The 14,690-nt window shown below is 50.0% G+C and overlaps 1 protein-coding gene across 4 annotated transcripts in view; it reads right to left on the reverse strand.

Annotated features, from left to right (window-relative positions):
- Window positions 1–825: 825 nt before the first annotated feature.
- The window catches only part of LHX6 (LIM homeobox 6), a 78,404-nt gene continuing 64,539 nt past the window's right edge, over window positions 826–14,690 (reverse strand). For 2 of the 4 annotated variants that reach the window (XM_068133777.2, XM_078767078.1), the window contains exons 7-8: window positions 11,868–12,039; window positions 826–1,369 (exon numbers count right to left, since the gene is read on the reverse strand). In XM_068133777.2, coding sequence (XP_067989878.2) covers window positions 1,293–1,369; window positions 11,868–12,039 — 249 coding nt within the window. In that variant the 3' untranslated portion in view covers window positions 826–1,292. Of the gene's footprint in view, window positions 1,370–8,506; window positions 8,753–11,867; window positions 12,040–14,690 lie in introns of those variants that run through there. The other 2 variants (XM_078767077.1, XM_078767079.1) reach the window with 1 other exon arrangement.

Below are 14,690 nucleotides of genomic sequence, written 5' to 3' on the forward strand. Positions count from 1 at the left end.
TGAATATTGCAAATAATATTGAAAATTATTATTAAAAATTATTATTCAAATAATTAATTATTCAAATAATACTTTATATTGAAAATAATTATTCAAATAATAATAATTATTCAAATAATATTGAATATTGAAAATTAATTATTCAAATAATTAATTATTCAAATAATATTGAATATTGAAAATAATTATTCAAATAATAATAATTATTCAAATAATATTGAATATTGCAAATAATATTGAAAATTATTTGTTAAAAATTATTATTCAAATAATTAATTATTCAAATAATATTGAATATTGAAAATGCAGGAATATTGCAGGCTGTGGACACTTATGGTAAAGGGTGTTTATAAAAAGGGAGGAGACCTTTAGGAATCGGTACGACTACTATGGATTGATAAAGAATGGATGGAACTCCTAAAGTCATCCCACCTCCATTAATGCACATCTACTCTCATGTGATCCAAAATAAGGATTAGGTAGGACCTTATAACAACGAGTTGTTGTTGTTGTTGTTGTTGTTGTACAGCCCGACAGTTCTCTCGAACAAGCCCACAGCACGGAGACAGCCCATCGATCTCCCAGGAGCAACCCAGAGATCCCACACATCCAGGATGGTGTACCCATCACAAAGTCAGGGATATGACAGAGTTAGAGAGGGAGAGAGAGGGAAAGAGCTGGTCCATTGGAGACCGATGAGCACCATGAGAATGGAGCAGATTTAGCCCCAGACTTGTGATGGGGGGTACAACCACCACGAAGAGGCGTCCGCGATACTTTATAACAATGAGCTGGTAGTGATGATCGAAGTACAGACAACCTTGGCAGATTTTGGGCTCCACAATTTATCACTGAAAGTGAATACACAAGATCGGCAAATGTAAAATCCCTCAATTTGCAATGAAATTCACTTTAATCCAACAATATTGTTCATGTTTTACTTCGTTTTACAGCGATGAAACTTACAACAAGCACTCAACATGAAACTCAATGGCTGATCACTCGCATGGACATTTATCGGTGTCAATGGAAATCGCTCGTTATGTACAAACTTCCGTGTTAGACAAACTTTTTGGCATTTACTGCGAGTGTTCAAAGCAAAGTTTTACATTTTACCATATACTGTATCATATGTCGTTTCACACGTCACTGTACTTTTACAGTATGTATACTGTACTTTCAATATGATATGACAAAACACAGTAATGTTCCTCAGATTGACACCCTTGATGCTCACGCGTTCTACATCCGTGGCAATGGAGGTTGTGAGTACTTGTTCTTTTTTTGAGTAACTACTGCCGTTGAACACCTGGATGCGTCCCGAGGTAAAGCTGGGATTGGACTTGGATAAGTGGGCCAGGTGAGGTACCTGTAACACAGTATAAGCATCACCCTGTTCGATTGATACACAGAATAAATAGGTGTTTGCACACACTTTAGAAAGTTTTAAAAAAGGTTTTCTGTTTTAGGTGATATTTGCGCTGTCCTACCTTTCTCTGAGAAGGCCTCGTGTTGGCTTAGCGGTTAAGGTGCGGCTTGGGATCCTAGGATCCTGGGTTTGTTCGCTTAGCGTTTAGGGAGTTGGCTTAGCAGTTAGGGTGCGGCTTGGGATCCCAGGATCCTGGGTTTGTTAGCTTAGCGGTTAGGGTGTTCGCTTAGCGGTTAGAGTGTTGGCTTAGCGGTTAGGGTGTTGGCTTAGCGGTTAGGGTGCCGGCTTGGGATCCTAGGATCCTGGGTTTGTTGGCTTAGCGGTTAGGGTGTTGGTTTAGTGGTTAGCGTGCCGGCTTGGGATCCTAGGATCATGGGTTTGTTGGCTTAGCGGTTAGGGTGTTGACTTAGCGGTTAGGGTGTTGGTTTAGCGGTTAGGGTGTTGGCTTAGCGGTTAGGGTGCCGGCTTGGGATCCTAGTAGCCTGGGTTTGTTGGCTTATTGGTTAGAGTGTTGGTTTAGTGTTTAGCGTGCCGGCTTGGGATCCTAGGGTCATGGGTTTGTTGGCTTAGCGGTTAGGGTGTTGGCTTAGCGGTTAGAGTGTTGGCTTAGTGGTTAGGCTGTTGACTTAGCGGTTAGGGTGTTGGTTTAGCGGTTAGGGTGTTGGCTTAGCGGTTAGGGTGCCGGCTTGGGATCCTAGTAGCCTGGGTTTGTTGGCTTATTGGTTAGAGTGTTGGCTTAGCGGTTAGGGTGTTGGCTTAGCGGTTAGGGTGCCGGCTTGGGATCCTGGATTTGTTGGCTTAGTGGTTAGGGTGTGGGCTTAGCGGTTAGGGTGCCGGCTTGGGATCCTGGGTTTGTTGGCTTAGTGGTTAGGGTGCTGGCTTTGTGGTTAGGGTGTTGGCTTAGCGGTTAGGGTGTTGGCTTTGCGGTTAGGGTGCCGGATTGGGATCCTAGGATCCTGGGTTTGAATCCCGGCCGAGCGCTGAATTAACGCCAGGGGGGTTGACTCAGCCTGTCATCCTTCTGAGGTCGGCAAATTGAGTACCATGGTACTGGGTCCTTTCTCAAGGAGGTTGGTGGCAGGATTTGCTCCAAAAAGACCTCATTCTGTAACACACACGGTGGTGTGTGTCGGGATGGTGCTGAGGAGTCGTCCAAGGACGCAGCGTCGTGCTGATCCAGCGTACGCTCCCATATATGTGTATATGTAAGACCGATTACCCCCACCCGGAAGGTTATCAAAATCAGTGATATGGAAACTGGTGAAGCAGTTCAGAGAAACAGGGCGCGTGAAAGTTAAAAAGCACATGCGCCAGCTAAGTGTTGTTGCACTAGAGAAAGTGGATGAGGTGCAGGAAAGAATGGAAGCAAGCCCAAAGAAATCTCTGATTTGTTTAGCACAACAAGCTCACTGTTCATATTCCAGAGCAAGGAATACGGCCAAGACACTCAAACTTTATCCCGATAAAATCCATGCAGTGAGTGCATCAGGTACTGGAGCCAGATCAAGATAAATATGTAGCCAATTGTGAGTGGTTTCATTTTTCACTTTTCTACTCTTTCAGTACCTCATTTATAAAGTAATCAATTGAACATGCCACGTCTTTCTGTAACATTAGTTTACACTAGCGTGACTCGGCACGCTCCGCGCGCCTCACCACACGTCGTTTCAGAGGGGTAGGCATATTTGACCATTTCGGTGTCTTTTGGGTCTTTATGGTGTTTTGGGTCTTCAGGGCCATTTGGGTCTTCAGGGTCTTTTGGATCTTCTGGGCCTTTAAGGGTATGTTGGGTCTTTGAGGTGTTTTGGGTCTTCAGGGTATTTTGGGTCTTTGGTGTCTTCAGAGGCTTTTGGGTATTAAGGGTCTTCGGTGTCTTTTGGGTCTTCAGGGGCTTTTGGGTCTTAAGGGTCTTTTGGTTCTTCTTGGTATTTAAGGGTCTTGAGGGTCTTTTGGGTCTTTGTTTATTTTTTTTGTCTTTGGGGTCTTTTGGGTCTTCGCAGTCTTTTTGGTCTTCAGGGTCTGTTGGGTCTTCGGGGTGTTTTGGTTTTCTGGGTGCTTTGGGTCTTGGGGGTGTTTTGGGTTTTGGGGGGTGTTTTGGGTCTTGGGGGTGTTTTGGGTCTTTGGGGTGTTTTGGGTCTTCTGGGTGTTTTGGGTCTTCGGGATGTTTTGGGTCTTCAAGGGTGATTTGGGTCTTCTGGGGTCTTGGTGGTCTTAAGGGTCTTGGGGGAATTAAAGGGTCGTCAAAGGTCTGAGGGGTTTCAGCAGTCTAAACGTAATTAAAGAGGGTGTTTATTTTTTTTGAAGAAGAAGAAGAAGATGACGTTATCGTCGCATATAAACATAGCGACAAACATAGCGACATAACCATATACGTTTGCTCTATTATAATAAGATTTACGCAAAATATTAGGTTCCTAATCGATATCGTTTTTAGTGTATAGGAATTATTTAGGGTTTTCAAACAATAACAATCATTCAGTATTGCTACATTTATGGTGAAGAGGGTAAATATATTAAGACCGCAGATGCTGTGTATGCTTGCGGAGTTTTTTTCTTTAAAGGAGCGAGGATCATGAAAGAGTAAAGTACAACTGATAGTCGGGCAAACATCAGGGGAATTAACGGACAGGAAAAGAGGAGACATCAGCGGAGGACACTTTAAAATTAGCAAATAAGATAGTTGAGTTAGGAAAAGTTAGTGGGGATAAGAAAGATCATGGTAAAGTGCGGTGTTTGTAAACAAGGAGGAAGCGGACAACGCGGTAATTTGTAAGAGTCTTTATTCAAGAGCTCACTGTAACACTGAACTCTCAGGGCTGCGCGCTCCGTGTATATCGTGAGGCCACGCCTCTCTCCCGGGCGTGGCCCACCCCCACTCGGTGTGCGGGGTGATGTCACCACGTCAGTGCTTTCGTGTCCGCGACACGCGCCCCCCCAGAATCCCCGCGCACCTGAAGGGCCAGTTTGCGGGGCAAACGGATGACCCGGCCGAAGCGCCCCCTGGCGACTGGCGGCGTCTGGGATGCAGGGATGCCATCTGGGATGCCTCCGGCTGCCCCTGGGATGGGTGCAGGACCGGGGGGCGGCGGGGCTGGGCGGTGCCGGGGGTCCGTCCGCAGGGGGGCGGCCCCGACGCGGGGGTCGGGCCACTGGCGGTGGATGGTCCACGTCGAGGTGGGCCGGCTTGAGGCGGTCCACAGAAACGCGGTCAGGAGTACCGCCGATGTCCAGGGTGAAGTGCTTCACCCCGGTCTCCAGCACGCGGAAAGGCCCGTCGTACGGGGGCCGCAGTGGTGTCCGGTGGGCATCGTGGCGGACGAAGACGTACTCCGCCGTGCGAAGCTCCGGGGCGACGTGCGTCGGTGGGTGCCTGTGGCGTGCCGTTGGCACCGGGGCGAACCTCTGGGCGGTCTCCTGCAGAGCGGAGCGCTGCTGTGCCGCGGACCATGGTGCCGTGGAGTCGGGGAGGGACTCGCCCGGCACCCGCAGCGGTTGCCCGAAGACCAACTCCGCCGCGGCTGCGCGCAGGTCCTCCTTGGGCGCCGTCCGGAGGCCCAGCAGGACCCAGGGGAGCCTGTCGACCCAGCCGCCGTCGCGGAGGGTGGCCCGGAGCGCGGCCTTCAATGAGCGGTGAAATCGCTCACACAGGCCGTTAGCCTGGGGGTTGTAGGCCGTGGTTCGGTGCAGCCGGACCCCGAGCCCCTGCGTGACCGCCCCCCAGAGCTCCGAGGTGAACTGGGGGCCGCGGTCGGACGAGATATCTGAGGGGGCACCGAACCGGGCGACCCAGGTGGCGATGAAAGCCTGCGCGACGTCCGCCGCCGTCGTCGACGCCAAGGGCACGGCCTCCGGCCACCGGGTGGTGCGGTCCACCATGGTGAGGACATGGGTGAAACCCCGCGAGGGGGGCAGAGGTCCCACCAGGTCCACGTGGACGTGGTCAAACCGGCGTTCCGGCACCGTAAACGGGGCCAACGGGGCCTGGGTGTGCCGGTGCACCTTGGCGCGCTGGCATGCGAGGCACGTCCTGGCACAGCCGCGGACGGCCTTCCGGATGCCATGCCAGACGAATTTGTCAGCGATCAACCTTTGGGAGGCCCTCGCGCCCGGGTGGGACAGGCCGTGGATGGTGTCAAACACCTGGCGCTGCCAGCCCGCGGGCACGATGGGGCGAGGCCGCCCGAGGGAGACGTCGCACAAGAGGGCCACGCCCGCGCCGTCGAACGGCACCTCGGTGACGTGGAGGCCCGTGACGGCGGTCCGCAAGGCCTGGACATCGGGGTCAGCGGCCTGGTCCGCTGCCATCCGGGCATAGTCGATGCCGAGGTGGACTGTGTGGGCGACGGCCCGGGAAAGGCAATCCGCCACCGGGTTGTCCTTCCCCGCGACGTGCCGGATGTCCGTCGTGTACTCGGACACGGCCGAGAGGTGACGCTGCTGCCGGGCCGACCACGGCTCGGTGACCTTGCCCATCGCGAAGACCAGCGGCTTGTGGTCGACGAGGCCGTGAACGCACGGCGCTCGAGCAGATGGCGGAAGTGCCTGACCGCCAAGTGAAGCCTGAGCAACTCGCGGTCGAAGGTACTGTAACGGCGTTCGGGCGGGCGAAGCTGCCGGCTAAAGAACGCCAGCGGTTGCCAAGCTCCACGCACCCATTGCTCGTGCACCGCGCCCACCACGTAGTCCGAGGCGTCGCTGGTGAGGGCGATCGGCGCATCGGGCGCCGGGTGCGTGAGCATGGTGGCGTTAGCCAAGGCGAGCTTCGCGCCCGTGAACGCCGCGTCCATCTGCTCGGTCCAGGTAACGTCACCTTTGCCCGGCTTACCTCGGAGAGCTTCGTGCAGGGGGCGCAGGAGCTGGGCGATACGGGGCAGGAACCGATGGTAAAAGTTCACCATGCCCAGGAACTCCTGCAGCCCCCTGATCGTGCGGGGGCGCGGAAACCCCTTCACCGCCTCCACTTTGGCCGGCAGGGGGACGGCTCCGTGCCTGGTGACGCGGTGCCCCAGAAAATCGAGTTCGGCGACGCCGAACCGGCACTTTGCGGGGTTCACAATCAGGCCATGCTGGCTGGCCCAGGCGTTCGAAGAGCGTGTGGAGGTGGTGTAGGTGCTCTTCGCGGGACGCGCTGGCGACGAGGATATCGTCCAGGTCGACGTATACAAAATCCATGTCGCGCAGGACGCTGTCCATCAGCCGCTGGAACGCCTGAGCCGCATTCTTCAGACCGAAGGGCATCCGCCGGAATTCGAAGAGTCCGAACGGCGTGATGACCGCCGTCTTCGGGACATCCTCCGGCCTGACGGGGACTTGATGGTAACCGCGTATGAGGTCCACCTTCGAGAAGAAGGACATGCCCGCCAAACGGGCGGAAAAGTCCTGAATGTGGGGGACGGGGTAGCGGTCGGGGGTGGTGGCGTCATTGAGACGGCGATAGTCCCCGCACGGTCGCCATCCCCCGCCGGGCTTCGGCACAATGTGCAGCGGCGACGCCCCAGCACTCTCCGAGCGCCGAATGATGCCGAGTCGCTCCAGGGTAGCGAACTCCGCTTTTGCTACCGCCAGCTTCGTCGGCTCGAGGCGGCGTGCCCGGGCATAGACCGGTGGCCCGACGGTGGGGATGTGATGGGCCACCCCGTGCTTGACGGCCCCCGCCGAGAAGGTGGGCCGCGTGAGGGCCGGGAAGCCGGCGAGGAGGCGGGTGAATTCGTCCGCTGCCAGAAGCGTACAGATCAACGTGGCCGGAACCGAACCGTTCAGCAAGCCGCTTGGCAAGCCGCTCGGTGAGCCGCTCAGTGGGCTGCTCGACAAGCTGGGCAGCGCACAAGCGAGCGAGCTGAACGTCTCGGCCTGGACAAGATGTCGGTGCTTTACGTCGACCAGGAGCCCATTTGCGCACAGGAAGTCCGCGCCAAGCAATGCCATGGGCACGTCGGCGGTGACGAACGACCATCGGAAAACCTGCCCTCCGAACCGCAGAGAGAGGCAGCGTTTTCCGTACGTACGGATGGGCGTCCCGTTTGCGGCAAGCAGCGCGGGGCCCCCGCCCGCGGCGTGCTTGTCCGACGTACCGGCAGGAACGACACTCACCTGCGCTCCTGTGTCGCACAGGTAACGCCGCCCGGATAAGGTGTCCGTGATGAACAGCAGGCTGTTCGAACGGCCGGCGCTCATTGCCACTATCGAGCGCCGGCCCGGGCGTTTCCCGACCTGTTGAAGGAGCATGGCGGATGACACTGTCGAGCCTCGTGGCCGAACTTGGCGTGGAACCAGCACCAGGTGGTGGAGCTGGAGGAGTGCGGCTGGCTCCGCCAGGCCGGCGGAGTTGGCGGTGTTCCCCGCGGTGGCGGTTTTCACCGCGGCGGTGGGCGGGGCATGGCGGCGGCCACGAGGTGCGTATCAGCATGCTGCGTATGCTGTGTAAGCTGATGCTGTGGATCAGCATCATCAGCAGCATCATCAGCAGCATCAGCCTCGAGGTCCGTGACGGCCGCACCGACTCTCGCCCGCATGTCCGAAGCCGCGAAGTACCTGTCCGCCGCGGCGGCCAATGCTCGGGGTTCCGTTAGCACGGTCCCGGCCAACGCGAGGCGTACCTGTGCTGGAAGTTGGCGACGGAAAAGCGCCCGGAATAGAGAACCAGGGGCTTAGGCGCCCAACAGTGACAGCATATGGTCCATTTGGACCGACGGGCGCGTGTCGCCGAGCTCGGGGAGATCCAGGAGGCGGTTGGCCCGTGCGTCCTCCGTGAGGCCGAACGTGGCTAGGAGCAGCCGCTTGAGTGCCTCGTACTTGTGGCCGTCCGGTGGGTGGCGAAGGATGGACACAACTCGAGCGGCCGTGCCGGGCCCGAGGGAGGCGACGACGTGGCAGTAGCGCGTGTCGTCGTGGGTGAGGCGCCGAAGCTGAAACTGGGCTTCGGCTTGGACGAACCAAACTTCGGCCTGGGCCTCCCAAAATTCGGGAAGTTTAATTGACATCGCGTTGTTGGCCATGGCAATGGCGTCGTGTTTGGAAGGATCGCTACGGCAGATCCAACGTCGAGGGTCACCAGTAAAGCGTGGTGTTACGCGCGCTGTTTGTAAACAAGGAGGAAGCGGACAACGCGGTAATTTGTAAGAGTCTTTATTCAAGAGCTCACTGTAACACTGAACTCTCAGGGCTGCGCGCCCCGTGTATATCGTGAGGCCACGCCTCTCTCCCGGGCGTGGCCCACCCCCACTCGGTGTGCGGGGTGATGTCACCACGTCAGTGCTTTCGTGTCCGCCACAATGGGACAAAATTCTGTATGACGAGGTGGCGGTGCACTGCTGGTTTCAAGGCCTGATGGGAAGAGTGAGACAGAACAGCCTCTCAGGGAACATGGTTCCAGAGATGTGAGAATGAGGATTACAAGAGTTACAGTGCCAATAGAAAGTCTACACCCCCTTTCAAAATTTTCATCTTTTGTTACCTTGTATCCTGGAATAAAAATGCATTAAATCAGACTTTTTCCACTTTTATTTAAACATCATAACCCACAACATCCAAGTGAAAAATAAGTTCTACAAATTTCAGAAAATTAATAAAAAATACAAAACTAGAATATATTGGTTGGATAAGTGTCCAACCCCTTATAATAGCAATTGTAAATTAGCTCAGGTGTAACCAATCACCTTCATAGTCACACACTAAGTGAATTTGCCTCCACCTGTGTTAAATTTTTGTGATTCTCATTATTTCAGAATAAAATCAGCTGGTCCTGTAGGTTTCTTCTGCTGGGTAGTACATTTCACAGCAAAGACTCAACCATGAGCACCGAGGAGCAGTCCTCTGGGATAAAGTTGTGGAAAGGCACAGATCAGGGGATAGGTATAAAAATATTTCAAAGGCCTTGAAGATCCCTTGGAGCACATCAAGACAATCATTAAGAAGTGGAAGGCGTATGGTACCAACAAGACCATGCCTAGATCAGGCCGTCCCTCCTAACTGGATTACCAAGCAAGGAGGAGACTGATCAGAGAGACCACCAAGAGGCCAATGGCAACTTTGAAAGAGCTACAGGCTTTAATAGCAAAGACCGGTCACTGTGTGCATGTGACAACAATATCCCAAGCACTCAACAAATCTGGCCTGTACGGTAAGGTGGCAAGAAGGAAGCCATTACTCAAAAAAGCCCACCTTGAGTCCCATTTGAGGTATGCAAAAAACACTCCGGAGATTCTGAAGCCATGTGGCAAAAGGTTTTGTGGTCTGACGAAACTAAGATGGAACTTTTTGGCCTAAATTCAAAACGTTACATTTGGCGCAAACCCAACACAACACATCACCCAAAGAACACCATCCCTACTGTGAAGCACGGTGGTGGCAGCATCATGTTATGGGGATGGTTCTCATCAGCAGAGACTGGGGCACTTGTCAGGATAGATGGGAAAATGGATGGAGCAAAACACAGAAAAATCATAGAGGAAAACCTGCTGCCCTCTGCAAGGAAGCTGAAATTGGGTCGGAAGTTCACCTTTCAGCATGACAACAACCCGAAGCACACAGGCAAAGCTACACTGGAGTAGCTAAGGGGGAAAAAAAGATAAATGTCCTTGAGTGGCCCAGTCAGATCCCCGACCTAAATCCAATCGAATATCTGTGACATGACTTGAAGATTGGTGTCCATCAACGCTCCCCACACAACTTGACTGAGCTTTAACAGTTTTGTGCAGAAGAATGGGCAAATATTGCCCAATCAAGGTGTGCAAAGTTGGTAGAGACCTATCCCAACAGACTCACACCTGTAATTGCTGCCAAAGGTGCTTCCACCAAGTATTAACTCAGGGGGGTGGATACTTATACAACCAAGAAAATCTAGTTTTGTATTTTAAATTATTTTTCTGAAATTTGTAGAATTTGTTTTTCACTTGTAAGTTGTGGGTTACGATGTTTAAATAAAGGTGGGAAAAGTCTGGTTTTCTGGAATTGAATTCCAGGCTATAAGGCAACAAAAGATGAAATTTTGAAAGGGGATGCAGACATTCTATAGGCACTGTAAGTTTGTAGTCAGCCTGGATTTTGGAAGTTTAATCAGGAGGGGTTATTGGAAGAATGTGTGCATCCTGGAGTTGCAGGAAAGTATCAGAGGACTGAGAGAACAGAGGGAGCAATGTTGGAAAGTGACGATATACAACAAAAAAGAGGGACCACTGACTGACCTGCCTGCGATGAGAGAGCAACAGACATTGTGCTTCGGTCTCATCACAGGAGATTCCAATACTTTTGAGAGCTTTAGATTCCACGAAATCCAGGAGAAACAGATGTGATGCTTTGGCACCAGCCTGTGGACAGCAGTACTCCATTGAGATATGGACAAAGGCCTCGTAAAGTATGAGTAATCCAGGGAAAGACTTGGATCGACCGAGGATGTCCAGTCTGTGGTTGACTTTTGAGGGCAGCTTTGCTCGGTGGTTAGCCCAGGAAAGGTCATGGCTGATGGTGACAACTACAATCATCTTCCAGTGTATCACCAAGGAAATAGATAGGAGTGTTCGTTTGATGATTCTTCCAAAACTATAGGGTGATACAGTGAGAGTTTCTAGGATTGAAGGACATATTCCATGTATGAGTCCAAAGTGTAATGTGAGAGAGAGAGAGAGAGAGAGAGAGAGAGAGAGAGAGAGAGAGAGAGAGAGAGAGAGAGAGAGAGAGAGATAGAGATAGAGATAGAGATAGAGATATAGATAGAGATATAAAGAGATAAAACGATAAAACGACTGTCTGCGAGGGATGGCTACTGTACGACACAATGTGGAGTCATCTGCAAAAAGGAAGAGGTTGTTTTCCAGATAATGGAAGAACAAGACTGGGCCCAAAACACTGCGTTGGAGAACTCCAGCCTCTACTGAGAGAAGGTTCCATTGATGGCACCATGTTGACTGCGTGAGTGGAGGGAGTCTGAAATCCAGCAATGGAGGCAGCCTTCTACGACTGGCAGGGAGCGTGTCAAGCAAATCAATGCCAGACTATGCAAATGCCTGAAATATGTTCAAGGAGACGGTCCTTACCTCTTGTTGGAGATGGAGGGTCTGCAACCATTACTGAGAGAGGAGCAAGGCTGCATTGACCGACTTATGTTTGCGCATATTTTTATTTTTCCTTGGTTTTTTTTTTTCTTTGGTCTTGAGTTACATCAGGATGCAAAATTTAAACTTTCTAGCACACTAGACTTATAAAGTACTAAACTTTTATATGAGGGAGTGAGAGAGTGAGCGAGTCAGAGAGTAAGTGGTTATAAAGAGCTTTTATAATCCTCACTGTACAAAAGTTGGCAAGTGTAAGTCACATGATAATTTCACAATCGACCTCACTGTTGCACCAATTACATGCTGTTTCAATTACGTGATATTCAAGGTTGTGTCGCATTCTGTGCAATGACAGTGCGGTGTATAGATAGGTAGGGGTGGAGGCTTACTGTGCAGGTAAGCATGCACCCCTGCGACTATGGCACTCTCAGGGCACAGGCAAGTCCCAAAGGCCGCCGTTTCGTCGCTCCCGATCGAGAGACGCCCAGTGGAGAGAGCAGCCAGAGCTGGCGCAGGAGCCACGTGCTTCTTGTGACGTGCACGGCAGTTCTGGAACCACACCTACGGGAGTTTGTAAACAGCATTATGAACTTTAAAATTGTGTAGTTTCTTCTGGTTTAATATGACTTGATAAATGATTGATCTTGCATGTTGTGGCTTACGTAGTATAGCGATATGGACCAAGTGTGGTTTGTGATTTTTGCATTCTCCCTATTATGATAATCTTACTTAATTCACCAAATGTCTGTCTGTCTGTCTATCCGTCTGTTCCCAGGTACCGCAAAAACGGCTGAACCGATCGCAACGAAATTTTGGGTGGGTAATCCTGGGAGCCCCTGGAGTAAAATAGGCTGTATTGTTTTTCCAATTTTTTTTTTCCAATTTTCCCAATTTCCCAGTTTTTCCAAGCACTATGGAATAATATTTACCGATATGACCAGAGACGTGGCTTTTATTGAAATTCTACAAATACCGTTTAGATTTTGATGATTTGCGTGTGATATGATTTAACAGATGTTTATATAAATCGTTAAAAAAAAAGCCTTCAATTTCTGATATTTTGCCTTTTCATTTGGGCCTACCAATTGAAGCCCCGCCCGTAGGGTGGGTACCATTGCTAGTAATCTTACTCTAATTCACCAAATGTCCGTCCGTCCATCTGTCTGTGTGTCCGTTTGAAGGTACCGCAAAAACGGCTTAAACGATCGCAACGATTTTTGGGTGGGTATTCCTGGGACCCCTTGGAGTAAAATAGGCTAAATTGTTTTTCCAAGTTTTCCAATTTTCCAGTTTTTCCAAACACGTGAATAATATTTACCGATATGAACAGTGATGTGGCTTTTGTTGAAATTCTACAAATACTGTTTATTCTACGTACCAAGAGAGAGTAGATCGACTCCTGACGAACTCGTCCTATATAAACGTGCGGCTCCGAAGTAACACGGCAGCGTGTGCAAAGCGACTGAGAAACAGGTGTAGCGGCCGCTTCCGTGTTACAGATTCGGCGCGCACTCTTCACACATAATCGTGTGACTGAGAAACAGGTGTAGCGGCCGCTTCCGTGTTACAGATTCGGCGCGCACTCTTCACACATAAACGTGCGACTGAGAAAGACGTGTAGCGGCTGCTTCCGTTTTGCAGAATTCAATCTTTTTTCAAAATGGGCGCCATGTACTGTTTAGATTTTGATGATTTGCGTGTGATATGATTCAACGGATGTTTATATTAATCATTTAAAATAAAATAAAAAGCCTTCAATTTCTGATGTTTTGCCTTTTTATTTGGGCCTCCCCATTGAAGCCCCGCCCATAGAGCAGGTACCGTTGCTAGTTGAGTTCAATTCAATATCGGTATCCTCTCTATGTTTCTCTATGTTATCTCTATGTTTGCTAGTTGTACTTAGAACTGTTCAACTGTTCTCCTCAAACAATGGAGCATATCATAGATTGTCCTCTCTCACTAGATCCTTGCAGACGAGACCATCTGAAGATTCTTAACTCCCGTGTCAGAGCCGGTGTTTTTCAGAGGTTGGGAAAAGTGCAGCACCACGAGAAGAAGAAGATTCCTTCCATTGTTCTACCTGTCTGCCAACGCAGATGGACACTAACCTAACCAGCAGGACTAGTTGAGCCTTTTCTTTTGGACTGTCGTCCTGTAGGATATGGCAAGGCTTATACCTGTTGTAGGATTTGTTTCTGCAATTAGTGCGCCCAATTTTTAATGGTATCTCAGAGTTTCTTCGACCCCTAGGAGTGCTAAAGCCCTATTAATTTATTTATTTTCTTTCTTTTTTTTCTGCCAATGTCCGAGCTGTATGTTGGAGCCAGCTGGGACTTTTGCAATGAAAGTTTGCATCAATAATGCGAATAAAAAGTATATGAGGATGACAATTTTTTGACCTTGACCTAATTTTTGAGGTCATTACCTAAGTCTAGATATTTTAACATTTTCTACCACACCTCGACAAATTATTTTTCCAATTTGAAGAAAATTGCCTTCTTTAGATATCCCAGAGCAAGGTGCATTTATGAAAGGTGCATTTACGCAAGGTGCATTTACGCAAGGTGCATTTACGTCATACCCCTGCAAGTTAAAGCTCAAGGTCAAATGGCGGTCTGGAAAAAATTCGTTTTTGTCGTTTTTCTTTGACAATGCGGAATCTCGTAGATCGCTTGGCCTTCCAAGATGTCCTTCCATCATAAAGTGGACTTGCACTGAAGCTGTTTACCTGATATTTAATTAGTGTCCTTGATCTACTTTTTTCAGACTGTGACCGAAGAAACAAAAAAACCACCTCTTTATCATAACTTGAATAATTAATTTTCCTCCAATTCTCATGATGACTTTTAGGTATAGATTGGAGATGTGATGCGTTTTCTTAATTTACACTCTATCCCTCAACGTTGAAGAACAATATGGCGCTCCGGAAAAAAATATGGCCATCATCGGCCAATCACATTAATAGTTGAATCCCAGTCAAATGTTCATTCCATGGAAGAAAATTGTAGCATATTCGATCCATGGGATCTCGAGATGATCAATGTCTTATATGTGCCATTAAAAGGAACTTTCCTTATCCTGAATAGTCTTTGGAAAGAATCCATTTGGCTTAACGAGATTCAGCCGTTTGCACACATCACTTTAGTAGTGATAGAGCAGGACGTGGAATCTATAAACACATTCACATAAACTCAAACCATGGAATTGGATAC

The sequence above is a fragment of the Myxine glutinosa genome, chromosome 13 (assembly GCF_964187855.1).
Source record: "Myxine glutinosa chromosome 13, kmMyxGlut1.1, whole genome shotgun sequence".
In the NCBI taxonomy this organism is placed as follows: Eukaryota; Metazoa; Chordata; class Myxini; order Myxiniformes; family Myxinidae; genus Myxine; species Myxine glutinosa.